Raw genomic sequence first — 22,888 nt, 5'->3', positions numbered from 1 at the left:
ATATTATATGGTAATTCCCATACACATAACGAACGCTAAATCCGGTAACAGATGGTTAGGTGCAACCGACACTAAGGTTAGATGGGATAAAGACTAACTATGTCTGGGATCTTCTTAGTACTTTCGTCCCTAATACAAATAAAACTATGTTAGTTTATTAATACCTACCTCACATATCCTTAGTACCCATTAGATAAAATTTTGATGACATCAGTCAAATATTTAGAGCCAATTGTTTTTTTTAATATTATAAATGGGCTTATTCTTGGCCGCAGACTAGCAAAGGCAAAGACGTGGCCTACGATGGAGTGAGCTCGCACAGAAGATGCCTGTTTACTCTTGATTTGAAGGTTGCGAATTTAGACATAGAATAAAGAATTGGCATAAAACTTTATTTATTATTTATTTAATTATTGCAATCAAAGTTAACAATAGTATAAATATATAAAAAAGCTAAACAAAAGCTCCACAAAACTATGGTATAAGTTTGACTGTGGAGTCAAGAAATCAATAAATACTTCTAAGGTTAAGTCAGTTAAAGATTTCCTGATGAAGGATATAACTTACCTACGTAATTTTGGTACCTATTGATTTCTTAAAGACGACTCCGTAACTTCTAGCCGCCTACATATTTAGCCTAAATAAAGCAATTTTCATTTGCCAAAATAAATACAATAGAATAGGAGACCTGTTTATAGGTCACTGGGTAGCTATAAATCACAAGTATTTTAAGCCACAGAATATATGTATAATAGTACAAGTACAGAAGGCTCACTCTTTTGATGTTTACAAAATGCCGCCATTCTAAATTCTTACCTACATTAACAAATGGACCGCACGCGAGCAGACGACATTGAATTTTATTGTGTCGCGCGAAGGTCGTTACTACTGAATGGGCCGCGAACTCGCGGCCGTCGACATGTACCTACTTGTAGCGCGGTGATAGAATCGCGGAGTGAGCCGCCGCTGTTTAAGCTTAGATTGAAATAATCATTTTGTATAGCCTACAGGATTTATTCTATTTTAGTTTAGGTACTTTCTTACTGATACTCCCCATGGAAAATGTACAAATCACAAGAGAGAAACAGTGCATTACGATACAAGTGCGGAAAAGAGGAAGTTCGAAACGAGTGGCGATAAATTAAAACACGACCCAAGGGTTGTGATTTAAGCCGACACGAGTTACGAATTAAAAGCACCATCTGTTACTGAAATAGTACATTACGGTACTAGTGCGAAAAAAAGGAAGTTCCTTCGAAACGAGGGGCGATAAATTAAAACCCGATTAAGGGGTGTGTTTTAAATCGACACGAGTTACGAATTTCCTTTTCGCACGTGTTTCTTATGACGTTTTTCAGTACAGATGAGCCTCCGAAGTTTCGACCACTTCTCGCATAAAATAAAAAAACACCATCTGTACTGAAAAATACACGTGCGAAAAGGAAATTCGTAACTTGTGTAGATTTAAAACAAACCCCTTCGGTCGTGTTTTAATTTATCGCCGTTTCGAACTTTCTTTTTTACGCACTTGTATCGTAATGTAATTATTTTAGTTTTAATTTATCGCCCCTCGTTTCGAACTTCCTTATTTTCGGACTTGTATCGTAATGTACTATTTTGCACCTAAACGTGCCACCCAAGATTTAGCACATAATTACGTTATGTGCATTAGTCGAATGCATTCCTCCAAGGCAATACATTACGTTCGTTTATTTGTTTGCATCGGCAATGAGATAAAATCAGCGACGAACTGACGAACGCAGGCGCAGCCGGATTAGCGCGCATGCCCATTGGACGGGTGCTATGACGTCATACTTTTCACGGAAAAAGGAGTTTTATGTTTCCATGGGGCAGTGCTTCTTCTTCTTCTTCTTTGTCCTACCCTTTTCCCATTATTTGGGGTCGGGTCTCCTCACTCGTCTGCGCCAGGATACTCTGTCCTGGATTGTCTTTTCAGGCAAATGGGCTTCCTTGAGGTCTCTTTGTATTTTTGACCACCAGGTTAGTGGCGGGCGGCCTCCACCTCTTTTCCGCTCAGGCAAACCTAGTGCAATCTGAACCACATGGTCCTCACTGCGTCTTTTGATATGTCCGTACCACCTGAGACGGTTCTCTGTGAGTTTCTGGGCGATTGGTGCGACTTTAAAGCTGCCTCTTATATATTCGTTGCGCACTTTATCGAGCCGAGTCACACCTCCCGCCCATCTCAACATCTTCATCTCATTGACGTGGACCTTATGTTCGTGGATTTTCTTGACTGTCCAGCATTCGGATCCGTACAGTAGGGCTGGACGAACTGCAGTTTTGTACACTTTGCCTTTCACCTTTACGGGCATACGATGATCACACAGTACTCCTGTCAGCGTTCTCCATTTTTGCCACGCGACACTTATGCGATGTGTGACGTCGTCATCCACGTTTGCATCTGGTGTTAGCATGGAGCCCAGATATTTGAACTTCCTCACTGTTGGTATGGGTGTTGTACCGATGTGTATTGTGTCTTGCTTTGTGTTTCCACTGAAGGAGCATTGCATGTGTTCGGTTTTGCTCCTACTAACACGTAGGCCGTACTTTTCCAGGGACTGTGTCCACATATTGAGGAGTTCCTGCAGATGTTGTGCAGTATTTGCGGCTAGTACAACATCGTCTGCATACAGCATGGTCCATGGTAACGGTGCCGGTATGTCCTTAGTGAGGTAATCCATCACCAGATTAAAAAGTAAAGGGCTCAAAACATTTTTGTCTGTTTAACTTTTTTCCCCAAATGTGGGAATTTTTGTACTTTTTCTGCTCTGAAACTCTCTTTTGTGATTCCGCAGGAGACTAAAATATCTTACATTTTTATTTCCACTAAGCTACTATTTCTCATAGAACTACTTTAATCGTAACCCAGAGGAAAGCAAAAAAATGTATGAAAGTTTTAGGACATTTTTGTCTCCTATTAGAATCCATACTCATGATTCTGAGTAGAAAAAGTGTGAAAAATTCCAAAAAAAGTGAAATCCTGAAATTTACAACAAAATAAAAATATGCCCTTTTAATATTGTGTTGTCACGGTATAATAAAGAGTATTATCGTACAGTATGGCCAGTCCCGCTCACCGCTGAAAGTGCCGCCCGACCCCCTCTCGGTTACCTTAGTTACCGCCTGTCAAAAACGCAAACAGTCGACCTGTTATATTTCACTCATACAAGCATGGTACGCGTTCACCTACACGAGTATACAGCGCGTAAACCTAATAAGGGCGATAAATGAAACCAGGCATATAATTCAATATTGTTATCATTAATTAAGAGGTGTTTTTGAGTTACTCTTAATTTTCACCCCATAATGAATTTTTAATAAAATTCCCAGCAGCAATGTACTGTAAACGTTGTTGCGATGACAATCAATGACAACTGTCAACGAGCGTTAAACGCGAGTGTGTTTGCATTACGTTGCGGGCCGAATTAATTTGTATGGATAAAAAAAATATTTCAATTTTAAGTAAAAGTTATCTAATTCCATTTTTTATGTCCTATACTCACCACCGTTAAGAAGTTCGCCCGTATTAGGTTTACACCCTGTAGAATGTGTGCTAGGAACGCGCCTCTTTCATAAATTTGATCGCCCGTGTCCGAGATGTGACTGTCGTGCCGACTGGCACAATGGAGACGGAGCCGCGCGGCGTGCATTGGCTTTACATAAGAGTCGGTCGGTGCAAGGGCGCGCGGCCGTTGCTCCGACAGACCTACGAGCAGACAGACGCGGCTATTGTCATTTAGTGGATTGTTTGATTGTGTAATGTTTTGATTTTTTATTTACTATTCATAAGACCACGACTGCTCGTACTTTCTAGACTTTTCTACGTTATGTCTAGTTGGTTTCAATGGCCGCCGCTAGCGTTACTGTTTGATTTGTCTCATCCGAGTCAGTTCAGTTCAGTTTTTAAAATTAAATGGCTTCAGTCCATTGGGACTATTTCGCCAGTGTCCAGGTGATATGAGCTAATTATTAATATTTTTTGTACGGTAAGTACGACAGTGTACGGTGAATTAGCACTTTTAACTTCTGATTAGCAGAAACGTCTGCAATCGATGCCATTAGGCTTAGAATAAATTTAAAAGTGGAAAATGTCTGCCTTGGGTGAGACACCCAAGGCACTCCACTTCCACTTTTAAATTTATTCTAAGCAAATGAATTAGCACTTGTAAATTGATAGCTAGATTTTACAAGAGCACGTGGACTACCGGCCGTTGACGACAAAAAAGTGGCTAGACGCGTTTCGAGATTAATTCTTCTTCAGCTTCTCACTAGAAGATTAGTTTACTGTTTAATGAGCTATCGATATTACACTATAAACGACATTAATGAGCAAAAGAAAAAGAAATTATATAACACGATACACTGAGAGAAAATACAACCAGTTTTCATGCTCGTTCAACAAGTTTTTTGGTTAAGATAGCGCCTACGTGCTCTTTGGTTCAAACAACAAGCTACTTGTCATTTGAATCGGCAATATATTTGAATCGACAAGTCGATTTTATAAAAACAACCTGACACATATTGTTTTAAACATACGTTTGGCTGATTCAAACGGATAAATCGCAACAAATCGAACTTGTTAAATTCACAATGCAAATTTCTCTCAGTGTACCGCTAAGATGGCGTTCGCACCGGAAGTCCTCTCATCCGAGTCAGAGCCCGTAATATGTTAAAGCCTGTCCAGGAATATGTGACTATTGTCAAGACGGCGCTCTTATTCTGAGGTATGCGGTGACAGTTCAGTTTATTATGAAGAAAATAGTTCTAATAAAATTCCGCAAGATGGCGCGAATTATATATTTCTTGAAATGAAACGAGTAGCCGTTGCAATGAGACTTATTTATTTTTTAGGGTTCCGTAGTCAGTTCTAGGAACCCTTATAGTTTCGCCATGTCTGTCTGTCCGTCCGTCCGTCCGTCCGCGGATAATCTCAGTAACCGTAAGCACTAGAAAGCTGAAATTTGGTACCGATATATATATAAATCACGCCAACAAAGTGCAAGAATAAAAAATGGAAAAAAATATTTTATTAGGGTACCCCCCCTACATGTAAAGTGGGGGCTGATATTTTTTTTCATTTCAATCTCAACGTGTGATATATTGTTGGATAGATTGTTTTTTGATACTATTAATATTTTCGGAAATAATCGCTCCTAAAGGAAAAAAAAGTGCGTCCCCCCCCTCTAACTTTTGAACCATATGTTTAAAAAATATGCCGAAAATCACAAAAGTAGAACTTTATAAAGACTTTCTAGGAAAATTGTTTTGAACTTGATAGGTTCAGTAGTTTTTGAGAAAAATACGGAAAACTACGGAATCCTACAGTGAGCGTGGCCCGACACGCTCTTGGCCGGTTTTTTAAAAACATCACAGATAGTGACAACATCATGTGCAGGTTACACAATATAGAAAACAGATGGCGCTAGTAGTAGTTAACTTAGATTATTTAGATACATATTTTAACATTTCTGTAGGCCTAGCACATGATTGTTGCTAGAGTATGTCGCCGCGAGATAGACTACCCGTCTTTATGTCATTAATATAGTTAAAAGAAGACATGTCATCTATGTTCATCGCGGCGACGTACTCTCGCGGCAATCATGTGCTAGATCTGGTCAAGCTTTAGGAACGCAGGGCTCCGGGGGAGTACCTAGCTGTTCTTATAGCCCACGGGACTGATCTGACTAACTGGCACACAAAATGTATGCGGCTGCGGCCTATTGCCCCTGCGGCTCTCCAGTAAAGATGGATAAGGAATTTGTTGATAGTTTTAGACGGTAGTCCTACACTGGTTAGTCTGTGAACGCCCTTAGTTCGCCCGGACCACCTTGGCATATGTAAAAGCGTTTCTTCAAATTCAAAAAGGCCAGCCGGCGTTTATGCTTCCAATCACTAGGTATGTGGATAAAGTATCCGTCACGCTTTGGCAAGTATGTCAGTGTGAGAGTGACACATGTCTTATCCTCGTAATAAAATTGGAAGCGTAATACGCCGACAGGCCAATTTCTATGGGAATTGCCACGTTATCATCATCATCAATTAGTGTCCGTGACGTCACTTATTATGGAAGAGAAGCTCGTTGTTTATTATTCAATTCATAAATACGTGTGGAAATTGTGATTGTAATAAAAAAAGCTTACTGCGTATTATCTATAAAAATAAATCCCAAGGACGGCCGATTATTGATCCTAGTCTGCAACTGCGTCTGTCTTTTATCTTAGATAATTCTTATCTATAAAATTATAACAGAATGGAGTCTAAGCAAACACTTCTTAGAACCCGAGTAAATAGCCTCGGCACGGCAATGTCAAAAGTATACATAAAAAAAAATGTAAAAGTATTTATCAAGATCTATCTAGTCGTAATATTTGCTAGGGTACGATTTTTGAACTGCGAACTCATATACGAGTTTCAGTACGTATGTTATGTAGGTATGTATGTATTCTAAAATTGACATGATCAACTTACTAATACGGAATATGATACATACTTTGCTATTTCAAAATTCTCTAATTACCTCTATAGACTTTATAAGTAAGTACTTTTAAATTATGTGTACGTTTTGAATTGCACTGTTTTTGCATGTTTGCTTGCTGCTTATATTGCATGCCTATCAGAGGATAGACTGGATAGGTAGAGCATGCCCTTTATAAACGTAAGACCACTGACTTTAACAAATCATTTCTTGCAATAAATAAATTTCTATTTTACTAAATTGCGGTATTTCATTGGTGGTTTCATTTGAGCGAACCTACTACTACGAAGAAAATCGAATGGGTATTAGGCCCTAAAAGTCTTCTGTCCTAAAAGTCTTATACTGGGCCTAAAATATGAAATAGGTATTTTTATTTTCACCAGTTTTACTATTGCTTATGACACAATAATTGTCCTGTATATACACGTACATGCATTTTGTTGTCTATATCTTTATTGTATACTATGTAAATGGCAACTAATCTATCGAACTTATTTATTAATGGTTTAATTTGCCGTCAAAACAACACAGACAGATTAAATACAATCTGGCGGATTTTATAATCGGCCGACAAAGAAAATGTGTCATCAATGGGATGACGAAATAGATGAAAATTCGTCATTGAATGATGAAATACGTTAGTACTTAAGTATACAAAAAGTAATACGAAATTGTAGTAACGATTGCGAAATAGAAGCGCAAAAGAAACTGATTAGATTTAGAGGTGACTCATAAAGTTTGACCTTTGGTGCTGCGTAAGTGCGTAGATGATTCTACCTACTTACCTTAATACCTAATTCAAATTAATGCACCGAATGCCTAATGGCACGAAGGCTCACGAAACGAAACGCTCGTAGATATATCACTATCGTTCTTGCGTATTGACGCGACAGAGCCAGACTATCTTTCTGCGGCGTTTCGATTTCGTTTCGTGTCGCAGAAATGCCATTCGGCTACGTACATTTAATAATTTCTTGTAATAGAAATATGAGTGAAACGCAGCATAGAATGCCCGAACAGTTTGGTCTCACTGCTACTTGCAGAAAAATATGTTATTAGGGTATTTTTAGAATTTAGGTCCCCCCAATTAGCGTAAGGTGTTAACAAAAATTAACTCGCTGTCAGTTTAGTGACGACAAATAAGCATAAAATCTGTCTAAAAATTTACTTTTTTCACATTCTGAATGTAGATTATCACTTAAAGTTATGTTATAATATGTAATTAATACAAAAACAATATTTTTACTGAAATTTCATGCTTAACTACCGTCACAAAACTGACAGTGAGTTATTTTTGTTAACGATTTACGCTAATTGGGGGGTCCCAAATTCAAATTCCGAAAGTCCAAACATAGGACTGCAACATTCATAGAGATAAACTTTTACTAGAAAAGTGCGTTAATAGAACTGTGATCTTCATAGCTAAACGAACTTCTATTTGAAAATTAGTCTAGGCTAGGTTACATGTTTCAGATGGGAATAGTTGCTTCATAGATCTATCACCATATCGTTCTTTTATTGTCACTAGGTACTGACCATACATGTGACTCGCAATTTTCGTCCACCCAACCATCCAACGGAAAATATAAGCTCTGCTGACATACGAATGCGGCCTCCGGTAATATTTTTGGCAACTTGCCTATTAACATGTTCCGTCCAACTCTAATAGATTGGTAATGATGGAACCTACGTCTTGCGTTTTGGTGCGATGACGGATCTAGGTATACCTTACTCGATCTTGAAGCTATATCTCTAGATATAGAGTACCTACTATGCGCATGGTACCCTCCATGCCTCACTGTGAGACTTGGATTTTGTAAATCGTAATAAGTGTGGTGAGTGGTGACGGATTAAGAATTTCATCACCCCCTTTCTTCCCGTGGGTGTCGTAGAAGGCGACTGTGGGATATGGGTTAAATTGTGGCGTTAGGCGAGAGGCTGGCAACCTGTCACTGCAATGTCACAGTTTCGTTTTTTTTCAACCCCTTATTTGCCAAGAGTGGCACTGAGACTTTAGTAGTTTCATGTGCTCTGCCTACCCCATCATGGGATATAGGCGTGATTGTATGTATGTATGTAATAAGTGTAAAATATGATTATTTCACATGTACACAGTAACTATCGAAGTCAGATCTAAAACCTACTAACTCTACCAAAGTATTTGCGACGGTCATAAAAACAAAATGATTTGATTTCATGTGTTTATTGGGTCTCATGATTCACGTGCTTAATCCCACAAACTAACCCTTATCCTTTTCGCCATAAGGTTCAAAATATCCGTATTTTAATTAGGAATACCAGGAACATCTGTTGAGTTGAAATGGCGTATTTTTCAAAAGGTAGTAAGTGCCTTTAATGAAATAAATTACGTAATTTTTAATAGTTCAGGTTATTAAGGGCCAATCCGCGGCAAGAATGACACGAGTACGGAATTTATGGCATGTTCCATTTGTTCACGAGGCAAGTTTAAGTGATAATCTATCTCTAAATCTCGTTTTCGTTTGGTAGATGTGACGGGTGACAAAAGGGCTGGCCAGTATTTTGCTCAGAGAATAAGCATCGCCATTCAGCGAGGCAATGCGGCCAACCTTTTGGGCACGCTGCCTGTTGGTGGCGAGTTGCAGGGTGTTGAGTTGAGTTGTGTGTGTGTTTTTTTTTGTTTTTTTTTAAGTATGTACTTTTAGGTTAAGTTTATTGACGATGCATGTTGCGGATTTTCCGTTGTTTTGCTTTTTGACGAAGCTTGTAGCTAATAACGGGATTTTGTATTCAGCTGACGAAGCCTAGCTGCGTTGCGGATATGAGAATATGGTCTCTGAATATTTTTTTTTCTCTAAAAAAGTGTTACTTTCCCGATATATGCATAGATCCTTTCATTTGCAGCTGTAGTTCTAATAAACACTCAACGAAGTCACGACTCCAGTTACTTTTGCGTTACCCTTGACGAAATGTATCATCATTTTTGCTTATTCAAGAAAAGGTTAGGACGGTCTATCCTCAAAAGTAAAATAAACATGGTGAACAAATAAACAACACAACAACTGGTGGATCTAACGAGAATTATGTAGCGATTTTGAAATAACTCAGATGAAATGTGGATTATTAAATTATGAAAAGCTGTAAAGATCTCATCTTGATGTTTTTGCAACGGTTACACAAAACATACCGGTAGTAATACTATGTAAGTAGGTAGCTTTATTAAATTTTAAAATATTGTGAAGCATCGATTATAAGTGGTAAACAGTCACTTTAGCTCATGGACACCTACAACTACAGAGTGAAACTTTTGTCGAGGCGTCGTAATGGAGACAATCAAATAATATCTCAATAAACTGGCGACCAGATTTAATATTCGTTTATTTTAGAATTAAAAAACAACCCCGACATAGTGGACCGATTTTCATGAAACATGGCTAAGAACACTCCCGACTAACTCAGCTTTCAAATAAAAAAAAAATCTAAATCTGTTCATTCGTTCGGGAGCTACGATGCCACAGACAGACACACACACAAACAGACAAACAAACAGACAGACAGACAGAGACATCAAACTTATAACAGCCCTTCGTTTTTGCGTCGGGGGTTAAAAACCAGAAAAATTAAAATAAAAGCTTAAATTCCTAGCCAACGCTCTTCTATAGAGTTGTGGCAGAGCCAGACTGCGTTTCGTTTCGATAGCCACGTGGCCCGTGGCGTCAACGATTGTCACTTGGGCTATGCCGGCAGGGGTTCAAAATGTTCAAATCTGTGGACCGTATACCTGTTTGCCACCGACGTGGTATAAAAAAATCACACTTAGTATAGTTTTATCTCATATTGACTGTACCCACAATAAATAAGTGAGGCATTGCCTCATCAGACGCCGAAATAATGTCGTTTATCCCTCCCTCAGGTCGACGACCTCGCAAATAAAGTTCGTTCGTGTAACGTGCGTTAGATTGTAACGTACCTAAAGACAAACATATTAGATGAATAAATAAATATTAGTATGTATGACATGTAAGTCACATACCTGAGACATAATCGAAATAATTTATAGTTACTAACGATATCGTCACTACTTTTAAAAAAACTTGTATCTTCGTCTGTCAATGAAAAGAAAATTGTAGTAAGTATGTATGGAATGCATATAGACTTACTGCGTTTTTACTTTGAGGAACAGCGTGAGATACGAGATTTTTTAAAAGTAGTGACGATATCTTGTACTTTAAATATTGACACGTAATTCTCTTAGTTTGATTTAGTTTTTGCTACATACTTAAGTTTTAGATAAGTACTGAATTTAATATTTAATACCTCGTTGTTACCAGCGCTACCTATATATTAAATAAATACCTACTTCATAAATTTAAAAAGACATAATTGATGGAATCAGGCATTACTTTGAGGAAATGATAGCCAAAATCTAGAAAATTGCTTTTTATTAACAAAGCGGTTTTCAAGATTTTGATCACCTATATGACTTCTTTTCGATGAAAGAAAGCATCACGAGGAAACCTCCGCACGTCTGTTAAACATTTAAAAGTATTTATAATATCCCCAATCCGCATTGAACTAGCGTGGGGACCATAGCCCGAGACCATATCATAAGCGCCTATTTTTAACCCCCGACGCAAAAACGACGGGGTGTTATAAGTTTGACGTGTCTGTCTGTCTATCTGTTTGTCTGTCTGTCTGTGTGTGTGTCTGTCTGTGGCATCGTAGCTCACGAACAGATGAACCGATTTAGATTTAGTTTTTTTGTCTGAAAGCTGAATTAGTTGGGAGTGTTCTTAGCCATTTTCATGAAAATCGGTCTACTATGTCGCGGGCTGGGGTATTTTAAAATTTTAATTTTGTGGTTAGGTTATCCCAAAAGGAGTGGGCAGTCTTAGCAATTAAGGGGTTGAAAGAAAACTAAATCGTGATATTGCAGTGCCAGGTTCCTAGTCCACAGGTTGGGCGATGGACCATACACAGCCGCCGAGTTTCTTGCCGGTCCCATAGTGGATACCCTCCTCCAACTGAGAGGGGAGTGAAATATTCTCGATGCTGAGGCAGGCCTACGTCACTTGCTCGCGGTCGCGCGTTAAGTACCTACACGCTAGCCGTTCATTCGAATGAACAAGTAGCCGAGGGGTGCCACTCGCCCGCCTGTGTAGTCGCGTGGCACGTCCTACTATTCTTCTGAGTTTTACATAGTAACTTATTAGTATTAGTTAAATAAAGCGTAGGTATTTGTCGTTTTGTGGGCAAGTGAAGGATCTGTACGTTAGTAACTTATTAATAATCTGTGGCTGAGGCGTAGGGTTAGAGCCGGCGTAGCTTTATTTGACGTTCATATGCGCATTGTATGCCTACTTCGTTTATATGCCTGCTTGAAAAATAGATGATCTTTAACTTTAAAAAAATATATTTTAAGCAAGCTATTCACGTCGATATGTTTCATCTCATGAAAAAGATCCTCGGAAATGGATCGAAATATATCGAGCGTTATATCGACTTAATACGTAACCCGCTTTTTTTTTAAATATGTCCGAGTCTCACCTCCCTTTAGGAGATCTTTGTCTTTATCACATTATAAAGTGTGCCTCATTATTTAATTAAATCATAACTCGATTGATGAGAAAAACAGCAAGTCAATCGCCCCATAGGACGGTGAATCTTCGTGTCAACAAGTGGCTGCATGTGTGCGTACAGACGGGGTCGGTGTCCCATCGATTTGAGCTGGGCCTTGAGAGGCAGGGGCGATTTTAGGAACTTAGAACCCGATCGTTTCAAGACTTCTTGTCTACCGGGATATTTAGTCTGGTGGGTTAAATGAGTTTTTTGAAGATATTTTCTGAACGGAATATATTAGAAGTACTATCAGTAGCAAAAGGGCATCCAGAAATTATGAATGAATTCATTGATAAATTCGCCATGCACTTATACAGCCGGTAATTCAGTTGTTATGTTATAATCAAACATACCTATGACTTTAAAGGATTTAGTTGCATAAAATAAAGGTAGCTGTCTCTACGGAGTTACATATGTCTTTGGTATGTACTATCAGCTGCAAAAGTGCATGGTAAATTGATCAATGAATTCAAACATAATTTCTCCATACACTTTTTCAGGTGATAGTACAAAAGCGAACTGAGCAAAACAAGCGAAGAACTAGCCATTGGTACACTACTTCATTGAATTGAAATTCTGCAATGTCATCAAAACTATCAATCTAAAACCTGCGGGCCGATTTTAGAGTCTCACGCGTTCGAATTCAGAAAATTGTCACTGAAAATAATAGGCAAGTCACCGTTTTCAACCGGTATTTTAGTGACAGTGAGACTCAAAAATCGGCCCCCTGGAGGGCGATTTTTGAACCTCGCATACGGGATTTTGTCACTAAAATACCGGTTGAAAACGGTGACTTGCTTATTATTTTCAGTGACAATTTACTGAATTCGAACGCGTGAGACACAAAAATCGGCCCGGTGCTTGCTTTTTGATATTGGTTTTTATAATAGTACGCATGTAGATGAATCTCAAATATCTGTCTACAGATTTTACTGGCCAATTCTCTCCTGTGTCAGAAAATGAAAGTTCGTTCGCTCGTCTGAAAGAAACCGAAGGCTCGATGCACCCCGAACAGGTTGACGACCCGACACGCGACTCTAGGGCTCAAGAGTCCTGAGCTCCTGATTTTAAGACTCGTCATCTATCATAATTTTAGCGAATCTTTTGTGAACTTATTTTGCGAACATTACAGTGGCGTGGCGTGAAAATTTTCGTAAAGGTAAGGGTTTTCGGAAATTGTTTTGTATAGACTTCTAAAAAAACTGAGCAACTTTAGGGAACGCGTGGGGAATCGAGTTGTATCGACGCTACGCTACTGGAACATCTTATCTTATCTTAAATCTGCGGGGGCCCTTACGGATACACTTCGACCCATCGGGATCTTTTGTGCAATTACTCCCGACGATCCTAAGATCCTTCAGCTATTCAGGAGCTTCTCGACCATCTCTATGTATCGGATGATGAGGCTCATAGGTAGCTCTCTGGTCCTTCGGTGCCAGGTAGCCTGCTCCAAAGTTCTTCATTCTTTGTCTGGCGAGGGCGTGCCATTCACACATTAGATGTCTGACGGTCTCTTCCTCTCCTCCACACATGCGACAATCCGTATTGTCAGCGTGTCCCATCTTAGCCAAAATTCCTTTGATCCCGTAATGGCCTGTGAACACCCCCGTTATAATTTGGAGTTGTCTTTTGCCTAGCTTCCCTAGCTTTTTGCTCCATCCAGAGTCTACCCTCTGCATAAAGAGCTTTGAATGCTTCATACTGGAACATTCTTACACCAACGAAAATGGAGGGTAAACCCGAGGGTTAACCCACCATTTTATATGGAATTTGACAGATGACAGTCCACTAACCCTGAGTTAAGTGGTTGGTGCAAGTGGGTCTAAGCAGGTTGATGACCTATTCTAGGCCTTATTAAAACAACGTTCTGATTTAAGAACAATCATCTTTAAAGGATAACTCACATCAGACGGTCCATATATGACTGATGCTTGCCAAAATTTGGTTATACTCGTAATGATTGGTAATTTTTGATCACATGATGATTCTAAATAAAAAAACTACTTAGTCTAAGCAAACTCCTTAAGCAAAATAAATAATTCCTCTAGTGGCTGAGGCCAGAATCGAACCAGCGTCTTCGGTTTACGGGCACTGATTTTCTAGCATGCATACCAAACCTATTATAACTGCTAACAAATTATTCTTTTGACCTTAGTGCGTTTACACATTATCCGATCTATTATCGGATGTATGTCCTCCTATACATTGATGCCGCCATCTTTGATTTTTGCCTTTGAAATCCTTCCGACATCCGATATCGGATAGGATAATGTGAAAACGCACTTACTTTCAATACATACCGGAAAATGTACAAACAGCCAGTGGTTCTCAACCTCATAAATGTCAATTTCAAGGTCTTTAATTTTTAAAGGATAACTCACGTCAGACTGATAATACAGGTTATTATTTTACCCTTATTTTCAATACATACCGGAAAACACATGTTTTCGTTCAAACCACAGCTTACCCGTAAAAAATACAAGCAGCCAGTGGTTCTCAACCTCATAAAAGTCAATCTCAAGGGAAACAAATCGCGATGACACCGGGATCGTTACCCGGAGTGTAACGGCCTGGGGGCGATAAATTTGGTGCAATTACCCCTGGGGTCATTCACTAGGCATTTGCAATACGCTACCAAAATCATCATTTCAGACATTTCTGAGATTTTATTCACTTTACTGCACAAAGTATAACAGGCTGACTTAATGCCTTCTCTACCAGTCAACCATGGGGCGAAACAGAAATGTGTTTAGTGGGTGCAGTGAGAAACAATAAAATACATTATGGGGTTCTTCAAAAATGGAGTGTACAAGTTTTTAAGGGGTCGGCAACGCGCATGTGACACCCTTTGAGTTGCAGGCGTCCATAGGTTACGGTAATAGCTTTCCATCAGGCGGACCGTATACCTGTTTGCTACCGACGTGGTATTAAAAAAAAAGTAACTACCTACTACCTAACTGGCTTTCTTCTCTACTTAAAAGGAACAAAGTGTCATTTTTCTTCTCTGCTAGTAGTGATCTAAGTGATAACTTTCTGTTCATATACCTATAGACAACATTAAGAGGATACGGTAGCGAAAATGCTAAAATGGAAAGGAGCTCCCCTTTCAACTTGGGAATTTTAGTTAAATATACAAGTGTTATTAACTAGATTTATCGAAAAAAATTGTCCATTAAGAATAACTCAGTCAAAAGATATTTCAAAAAATCTTTAAAATTGAGGTTCCGCTCTCGACTTTTTCCTCCTTCAAAACTTAATCAATCGGAACGAAATTTGAGGATCTGAATAACAATGAAATAATCTATGTCGAACCGTTTAGTTTTTTTGGCTAGTTGTTACCAATCTTGAGTATCACACCTTTTTTTGCGCCACAATGAAGAAGGCCGTTTTTGGAAATTTTTGATTGGCTCTAGAGTCTTTAAAGAGCAGACTATCAGAAAAATCAAAACGGTCCGACACAGATAAAAATAATAACAATCCGTGTTGAAAAAATCATTGCTCTAGACAAAACCAGGGAGGAAATAGTCGAGAGCGTTTGTATGGAGAATTGACCCCTACCGTATCGTCTTAAGAGACACAAATCGCGATGACACGGGGATCGTTACCCGACGCGTAACGGCCGGGGGCAATAAAATTTGGTGCAATTAGCCGAGGGGTCGTTCACTACTGGTGTAACAACCGTAAGTGGCGTTTGAACCTTTTAAACTTTATATCCTTACTTTTTTACTCGCGTCGATTTTAAAACGTCTATTTGTTTCAAATTATGTCTACCCCGCTTTTTTTTGGATTTGAAAATTTTCATGTGGTTCCCACTCAGAATCGCGAGATGTTCAATCCTAAGGGTCCCCCCACATCTAGCGTCTCGCGAGCGTCGCGTCGGGCCAACTGTATGGAAAAAGAAGTCGCGTCGACGCGACGTCGACGCGGCGTCAGGCTTTGCCCATACAGTTGGCCCGACGCGACGCTCGCGAGACGCTAGATGTGGGGGGACCCTAAAAGTGTCCCAATGCCTAAGATTTAAATATAGTAAATAATATTTACGATAATTAAAATTTTGAAAAAACCCCCGACTGCGACATAGTAGACCGATATTCATGAAACATGGCTAAGAACACTCCCGACTAACTCAGTTTTCAGACAAAAAAAAACGAAATCTAAATCGGTTCATCCGTTCGGAAGCTACGATGCCATAGACAGACACACACACAGACAGACAGACAGACAGACAGACACACACACAGACAGACAGACATTGCTTCCGTGGTCACAGAGAAAACGTGAAAATGGTCAGACGTGGGGGGACTCGATCAATCAGTGTCATATACATATTAGTAGAGGAGATATAGCCTTGGGGGTCATAATAATTACCACAGAACCGAAGTTTTGTTTTTTTAGTTCTTTGTGTGTGTCTTTTTAACATACTAAAAATATAGTAAAATATATTTATGCAAAATGCCTTTTTTCGACCGCCAAAATTTGTATGAAAAATTACTATGAAAAAAAAATCCTAAAATTTAAAAATCGTCTCTGGTATCAACTTATGGGGAATTAGGCGCCAAAAATTTTTATAGCGTTGATGTTTAGCAAAAATATAACAATTTTTCACTATTTTAGTAAAATAAAATTAATTACAAAAATCATAAATTTGATGAAAGGAAGTAATTAAAACATACATTTCAGCAAAGTAATTTTTTCATAGGTACCACACCATGGTAAATACGGGTACGATCCGCCTGGTGATAAGCAGTCACGGTATCCTATGACGCCTGCCACTCTAGAGCCTCTACATGCGCGTTGCTGGCCCGTTAGGGTACCTTTCCACTAGAGATGCGCTACGTGATAGTGTTTGATATCCACCAATCATGTTCACTGTTCACAAAGCGTAGCGCTAGTGGGAACGGGTTCGACTAAGCTGATTGTGGATATCAAACGCATCCATAACACATCTGGTGGAAAGGCACCCTTAACAGTCCTAAGCTAGCTCGCAAGATAAGACGCGTCCGCGGGAGAAAAATCCTCCTAAGCCTACATCGAAAACAGATGCCTTAATCTCGCTGTCCAAGGCTCTATCTAAGTCACGCGGCCCCGGTAGCCCAAAGAAGCGCTGGCTGGACGTCGTGGGAGCGGACATGCAAGAGAACAATCTCATGTCTAAGAATGCTGAAGACCGGGTAAAGTGGAGAAGACTGAGCAGGAAAGCGGACCCTGGCGACCCTAGGCCGGGAAAACGCTAGATTGAAGAAGAAGCCGCAGTGTGCGACCATATACGGGTCCAGGGTGTGTGGATGCGCAGATTTATGACTAAGAAAACCAATGATTATTAGGTTTTCGTTTTCTTTCGTGTTCGATATAATGCTTTATCGACAGTTTTTGTTTGGGATGCGACAATTTATGTACTTATATTGAACAAGTTTATGGTACGAGTAAATACGGTTATCGCAATAGGAGGATTTTTCTCCCGCGGACGCTCCTTAGTCTGCGAGCTAGCTGAGGACTGTTAAGTGTGCCTTTCCACCAGATATGTATTATGGATGCGTCTGATATCCACAATCAGCTTAGTCGAACCCGTTCCCACTAGCGCTACGCTTTGTGAACAGTGAACATGATTGGTTGATATGAAACACTATCACGTAGCGCATCTCTAGTGTAAAGGTACCCTAAAAAGCCAGCAACGTGCATGTGGCGGCTCTAGAGTGGCAGGCGTCATAGGCTACCGTGACTGCTTATCACCAGGCGGATCGTACCCGTATTTACCATGGTGTGGTACCTATGAAAAAAATTAAATTGCTGAAATTTATGTTTTAATTACTTCCTTTCATCAAATTTATAATTTTTATCATTTTTTATTTTACCGAAATACTGAAAGATATTTATATTTTTGCTAAACATCAACGCTATAAAAGTTTTTGCCGCTTAATTCCCCATAAGTTGATACCAGAGACGATTTTTAAATCTAAGGATTTTTTTTCCATAGTAATTTTTCATACAACTTTTGGCGGTCGAAAAAACTCATTTTGCATAAATATATTTTACTATATTTTTAGTATGTCAAAAAGACACACACAAAGAACTAAAAAAACTAAACTTCGGTTCTGTGGGAATTATTATGACCCCTCCCATACAAATTCTCATTCCACTCCTCTACTATATACTATGAGTCAAGTCAATATCTATACTCCGTTTTTACAAGATTTTATTCAACTTGCCTTGTTAGTATGTTAGTTTGGGTCAAAACGTAGAAGCTAAGTTTGACCTAGGTACTTCTCAGTTTCCGATTGAGCTGAAATTTTGCACACGTATGTAAATCACGTGACAATGCAACGTTATGGTATCATGGAGCTGATCTGATGATGGATCAGAAAGGTGGTCATAGAAACTGTTATGAAACGTCGTATCCCCATGGAGTAAGGGGTTTTTAGAAACGTCTCGGAGAGCAGTAGATGACTGTTGAAAGAAAGGTAAATTTTTGCAAAAAACTTATTTCGGATTAGAAAGATTGCAATTTTTAGGAAAACAATTTAAAAGCTAATATGCTTGCACTCTTTTTTTTAAATCATAACATTGAAAAACTTATTTTCTTAGTATCTTATCCTTATTTTTTGTTTAAGTGATCTTATTTTTATTTTCTAGGAATAACTGTAATATTTTATGAAACTTAGGTAACCGTTATTAAAATTACTCTAATTTAAAAAAAAGACTATTAATTTCATAGTAGAAATAATACTATTCAATTCTAATACCATCTCAGCCTTATGAGAACAGAGCCCGCGTAGAGGGTCTACGCTCCAGTCAACAACCGCCGTAGCGCGTAGCGATATCGGCCACTGACCCCGTAGACGTTGACGAATTATAGCAGGTTCAACGGTCGCCATTTTAGGTGTAATATTAACTTTACCGCACTAGGACCGGAATGAGCACTTTTCGTACCAATGTGGAAAGGGTGTGTATGCTGACGAATCACTACGGGGCTTAATGAGAGGTCAACGGTCGCTAATTTTGGTGCTAGAATATTTAATTTACGGCACTAGTGCGGGAAGCAGCACTTAACGTATTGAGAAGTAAAAGGGATGCACTGTGATCAATGTAGGTGTGCTTTAATGGGAGCTCAATAGTCGGAAATTTTGGCGTTACAATGTTTACTGTACATATGGTGATGCTTTACCTCACTAGTGCGGGAATGAGTACTTTGCGTAGCGATATCGGGCAGTGACCCCGTAGACGTTGAAGAATCACAGGGGGTTTAATGGGAAGTCAGCGGTCGCCAATTTTGGTGTTATATTAACTTTACCGCACTAGTGCGGCAATGAGCACTTAACGTGTAGAAAAGTAAAAGGGATGTAGTTTGACCAATCACAGTGTGTTTTAAAGGGAGGTCAAAGTCTCCAATGGCGTTATCATGTCTGTGTTTTAATAACGACCGGTTGACGACCGGTCTGGCGCAGTCGGTAGTGACCCTGCCTGCTACGCCGCTGTCCCGGGTTCGAATCCCGGTAAGGGCATTTATTTGTGTGATGAGCACAGATATTTGTTCCTGAGTCATGGATGTTTTCTATGTATATAAGTATTTATATATTATATATATCGTTGTCTGAGTACCCACAACACAAGCCTTCTTGAGCTTACCGTGGGCCTCAGTCAATCTGTGTAAGAATGTCCTATAATATTTATTTATTTAATTTATAACACTAACCTCCGACGTTTCAATGACTTAATTGTCCCCGTGGTCTGGAGCAGACTTGCTAAAGTTGACATCAACATCTTCTACGTGTACGAGTTTTTTGTAACTACCCGCATTTGGTCCTGACTACCCATTTGAACGTTTTTTGTTTGCATATTTAAATATGTGTAAAAATGGTGAAAGTTTGAAGCAATGTTATTTCGGCCATCCAATATAATTTGGGCATAATTTTCAACGTTGTCCACCCCACTTTTTTTGTTTTTGGAATTTGTTATATGATATCCACTCAGAATTGCGAGGTCTTTCAGACCTAATAGGAGAAAATAAGTGTCCCAAGGTTTTTTCCCATTCCGTTACCATTTTTTCATACATTTCAAGTTCAAGTTCTTTATTTGCAATCATGTTGTATAAATAGGTATAAAAATTATAACAAATAATGTTTCAAACATGAGCCCTGCAAGGGCATAGCAATTGTTCTTAATCTAATTTATTTCTAACATAATGTATAAGCATTTTTTAAAAATAGTTTCACAATATTTTAGAACTTATCGTCTAAGTATTATTTTACAGAATAAAAACTTTTGTTCGTAAGCATTTCTTTTAATTTGCGTACAAATAGGTATTCTTCTTTTACATTTTTTATTTTTTCTGGGAGTTGATTATAAATTTTTGTGGACATAGACAAAGGGCCGGACGAATGGAGTTTTAATCGGGAGGTTGGTGGCATTAACTTTGTATTATTTCTTAATGTATAAGTTTGCTGTATTTCCTCGCGTCTGGTATAGCTCTGGGTGTTTACGAACAAATTTACATGTTTCTAAGATGTAAATGCTAGGTACGGTAAGTATTTTGTGTTTTATAAAGTTTTGTATGGCATTTTGTATGGCGGTAACGGAACGGAAGGTTTGAAAAATGTATGGAAATCTTTGGACATTTTTTCTCCTATCAGGATCGAAAAGGCACGCGATTCTGAGTATGTAAAAATATGTTACAAAAAAAGTGGGGTGAACAAAACAAGGTCCAATTATCAATGAGGTTATTTTTATATCAATGAGGTAAATATTTTTGACAGTAGTTAAGTAGTAAGAGGATGCTACAATGATTAATTTGTCAAATGTTCCATAAACTATCAAGGTTAGATTACATATCAGTCGTAATGTGACTCTGCAGAAAATTACACAATAAAAAAAACGCGATAGAGGTTATGCTAGATGACCGTTAAGGCACGTGGTATAAAAGTCAGTAACACATAAATAATCATTTATTAACCTTTGTCATTAACTACATTAACCAGTTCACTAAACTCCCATACACAACCCACATTCATACAATTACATACTTATCTTATCTATGTCGTTAAATTAATTTCGGCACGAATTTCGTTACGTAAATGCAATAAAAATTTAAAGTAGGGTATCGCGGGGTCGACGACCGATAATAATTTGATACGCCGCCGCGGCCTAGCCGAAATGACAATCGCTGACGCTTGACGCCGATTGAAATGCAATCTGACTCCGAGTCCGATTGGTAGCTGGGTAAGCTGGGCCATTTTTTTGTCCCCCCCCCACTTTTTTTTGGATTTGTATTTTTTATGCGGTTTTCACTCAGAATCGCGAGCTCTTTCAAACTAATAGAAGAAAAAAAGTGTCCCAAGGTTTTTCCATTCCGTTACCATTTTTTCATACATTTTGTATTGCGGTAACGGAATGGAAGATTTGAAAAATGTATGAAAGTCTTGGGACATTTTTGTTCTCCTATCACGATCGAAAGACCTTGCGATTCTGAGTTTGAATCGCGTAAAATCTACCTGGATAGGTATGTGATAATCTTTAACATGGATATGTTAAATAAAAGTATGTACACAACTTTAAAAAATGGCCCAGCTACGATAACAATATTATCGCGAGCGTTTGTACATTTGGCTATATACCTTGGACGTCATATATTATCGTGTAATTTGCACATTTTTTACATGCCTTAATTATCTTTTGTGGCAATATTTGCAGTGTTACGTGTTATTTGCTGATTTGTAATTTTTAAAACTTGAATCATGTGACAATGTTTTCTTAAATAGAGGAAAGTAATGACGCAGAATACTTTATCTTATCTTAGAACGCATGAAACATCACCGTAATGTGTGAAGGAGTGCATGTACTTATCAATTAATTAAAATCATTCGTAAGAGTACAAACTGTAATAATGTTATGTACTTACCTACTTGGGTCTTTTTTTTTTCAAAAGTTGTCCACCCCACTTTTTTTGTGACATGGGTATAATATTTTACGCGATTCATACTCAGAATCGCGAGGGCTTTCAATCATGATAGGAGAAAAAAATGTCCCAAGAATTCACATTTTTCAATCCTTCCATTCCGTTACCGCCATAAAAATGTGTGAAAAAATGGTAACGGAATGGGAAAAAACTTTATAACCGTTTTTTTTCTCCTATTAGGATTGAAAGAGCTAGATTCTGAGTGGAAACCGCATAAAAAAATTCCAAATAAAAAAAAAGTGGGATGGACAACTTTGAAAAGAAAAATGGCCCACTTACTCACGGCATGATGGAAAATTATTATTTTGCTGTCGATCGATTCAGCGGCGATTTCTGTGAAGTGGTAACAATGACACATAATTATGTATTTTTTAGCACGTTTCAGTTTTAAATAGATTAGGTAGGAATTTTCTAGCATTAGTGATAATTTTCAATAGATTATGTATTTTTTTTGTTGTTCAACTCTTTTGAATTAATGTGTGTAATTTTGTTTTTGAGGTAACATAACACTGCAAAACTGCCTGTAAATCTAGAAACAAAGCAATATACTCAATTTCATTACATTAAAGGTAGACGCGACGTCACATTGTCTAAGGTGTGTCATTTGCATTACAGTTAATAATCAAAAATCGTAGTAACAGTGTATGTAACTCTTAGGTACTTACGGTGTTATTCAATTGGAACTGGTTTTGCCTTATGAAAGCAAGAATTTTTTTCAGATAACGGGTGCGTTTTCCTTGGGGAAACAAAGTCTATCTTATGTTTAGAACCACTTAAAATATCATAAAAAAATAGGATACAATTTTTCAAAATTTAGCATTTTAGAAATGGTATCTTAGTTC

The 22,888-nt window shown here is 38.4% G+C and overlaps 1 protein-coding gene across 1 annotated transcript; it reads right to left on the bottom strand.

The window, feature by feature from the left end:
* Window positions 1-1,873: 1,873 nt before the first annotated feature.
* On the bottom strand, window positions 1,874-2,272 carry LOC125237350. Its single transcript, XM_048144344.1, has one exon. The coding sequence runs from the start codon at window positions 2,217-2,219 to the stop codon at window positions 1,893-1,895; it is 327 nt and encodes a 108-aa protein (XP_048000301.1). The 5' UTR covers window positions 2,220-2,272; the 3' UTR covers window positions 1,874-1,892.
* Between the last annotated feature and the right edge of the window lie 20,616 nt (window positions 2,273-22,888).

The sequence above is a fragment of the Leguminivora glycinivorella genome, chromosome 21, assembly GCF_023078275.1.
Source record: "Leguminivora glycinivorella isolate SPB_JAAS2020 chromosome 21, LegGlyc_1.1, whole genome shotgun sequence".
NCBI classification, from domain to species: domain Eukaryota; kingdom Metazoa; phylum Arthropoda; class Insecta; order Lepidoptera; family Tortricidae; genus Leguminivora; species Leguminivora glycinivorella.
The sequence above is the reverse complement of the archived record's forward strand: the minus strand, read 5'-3'. Positions and strand labels throughout refer to the sequence as shown.

What these genes read in the sequence shown, in the direction of transcription:
- LOC125237350 (XM_048144344.1), bottom strand. Translation starts at nt 2,219, where the DNA reads ATGAAGATGTTGAGATGGGCGGGAGGTGTGACTCGGCTCGATAAAGTG.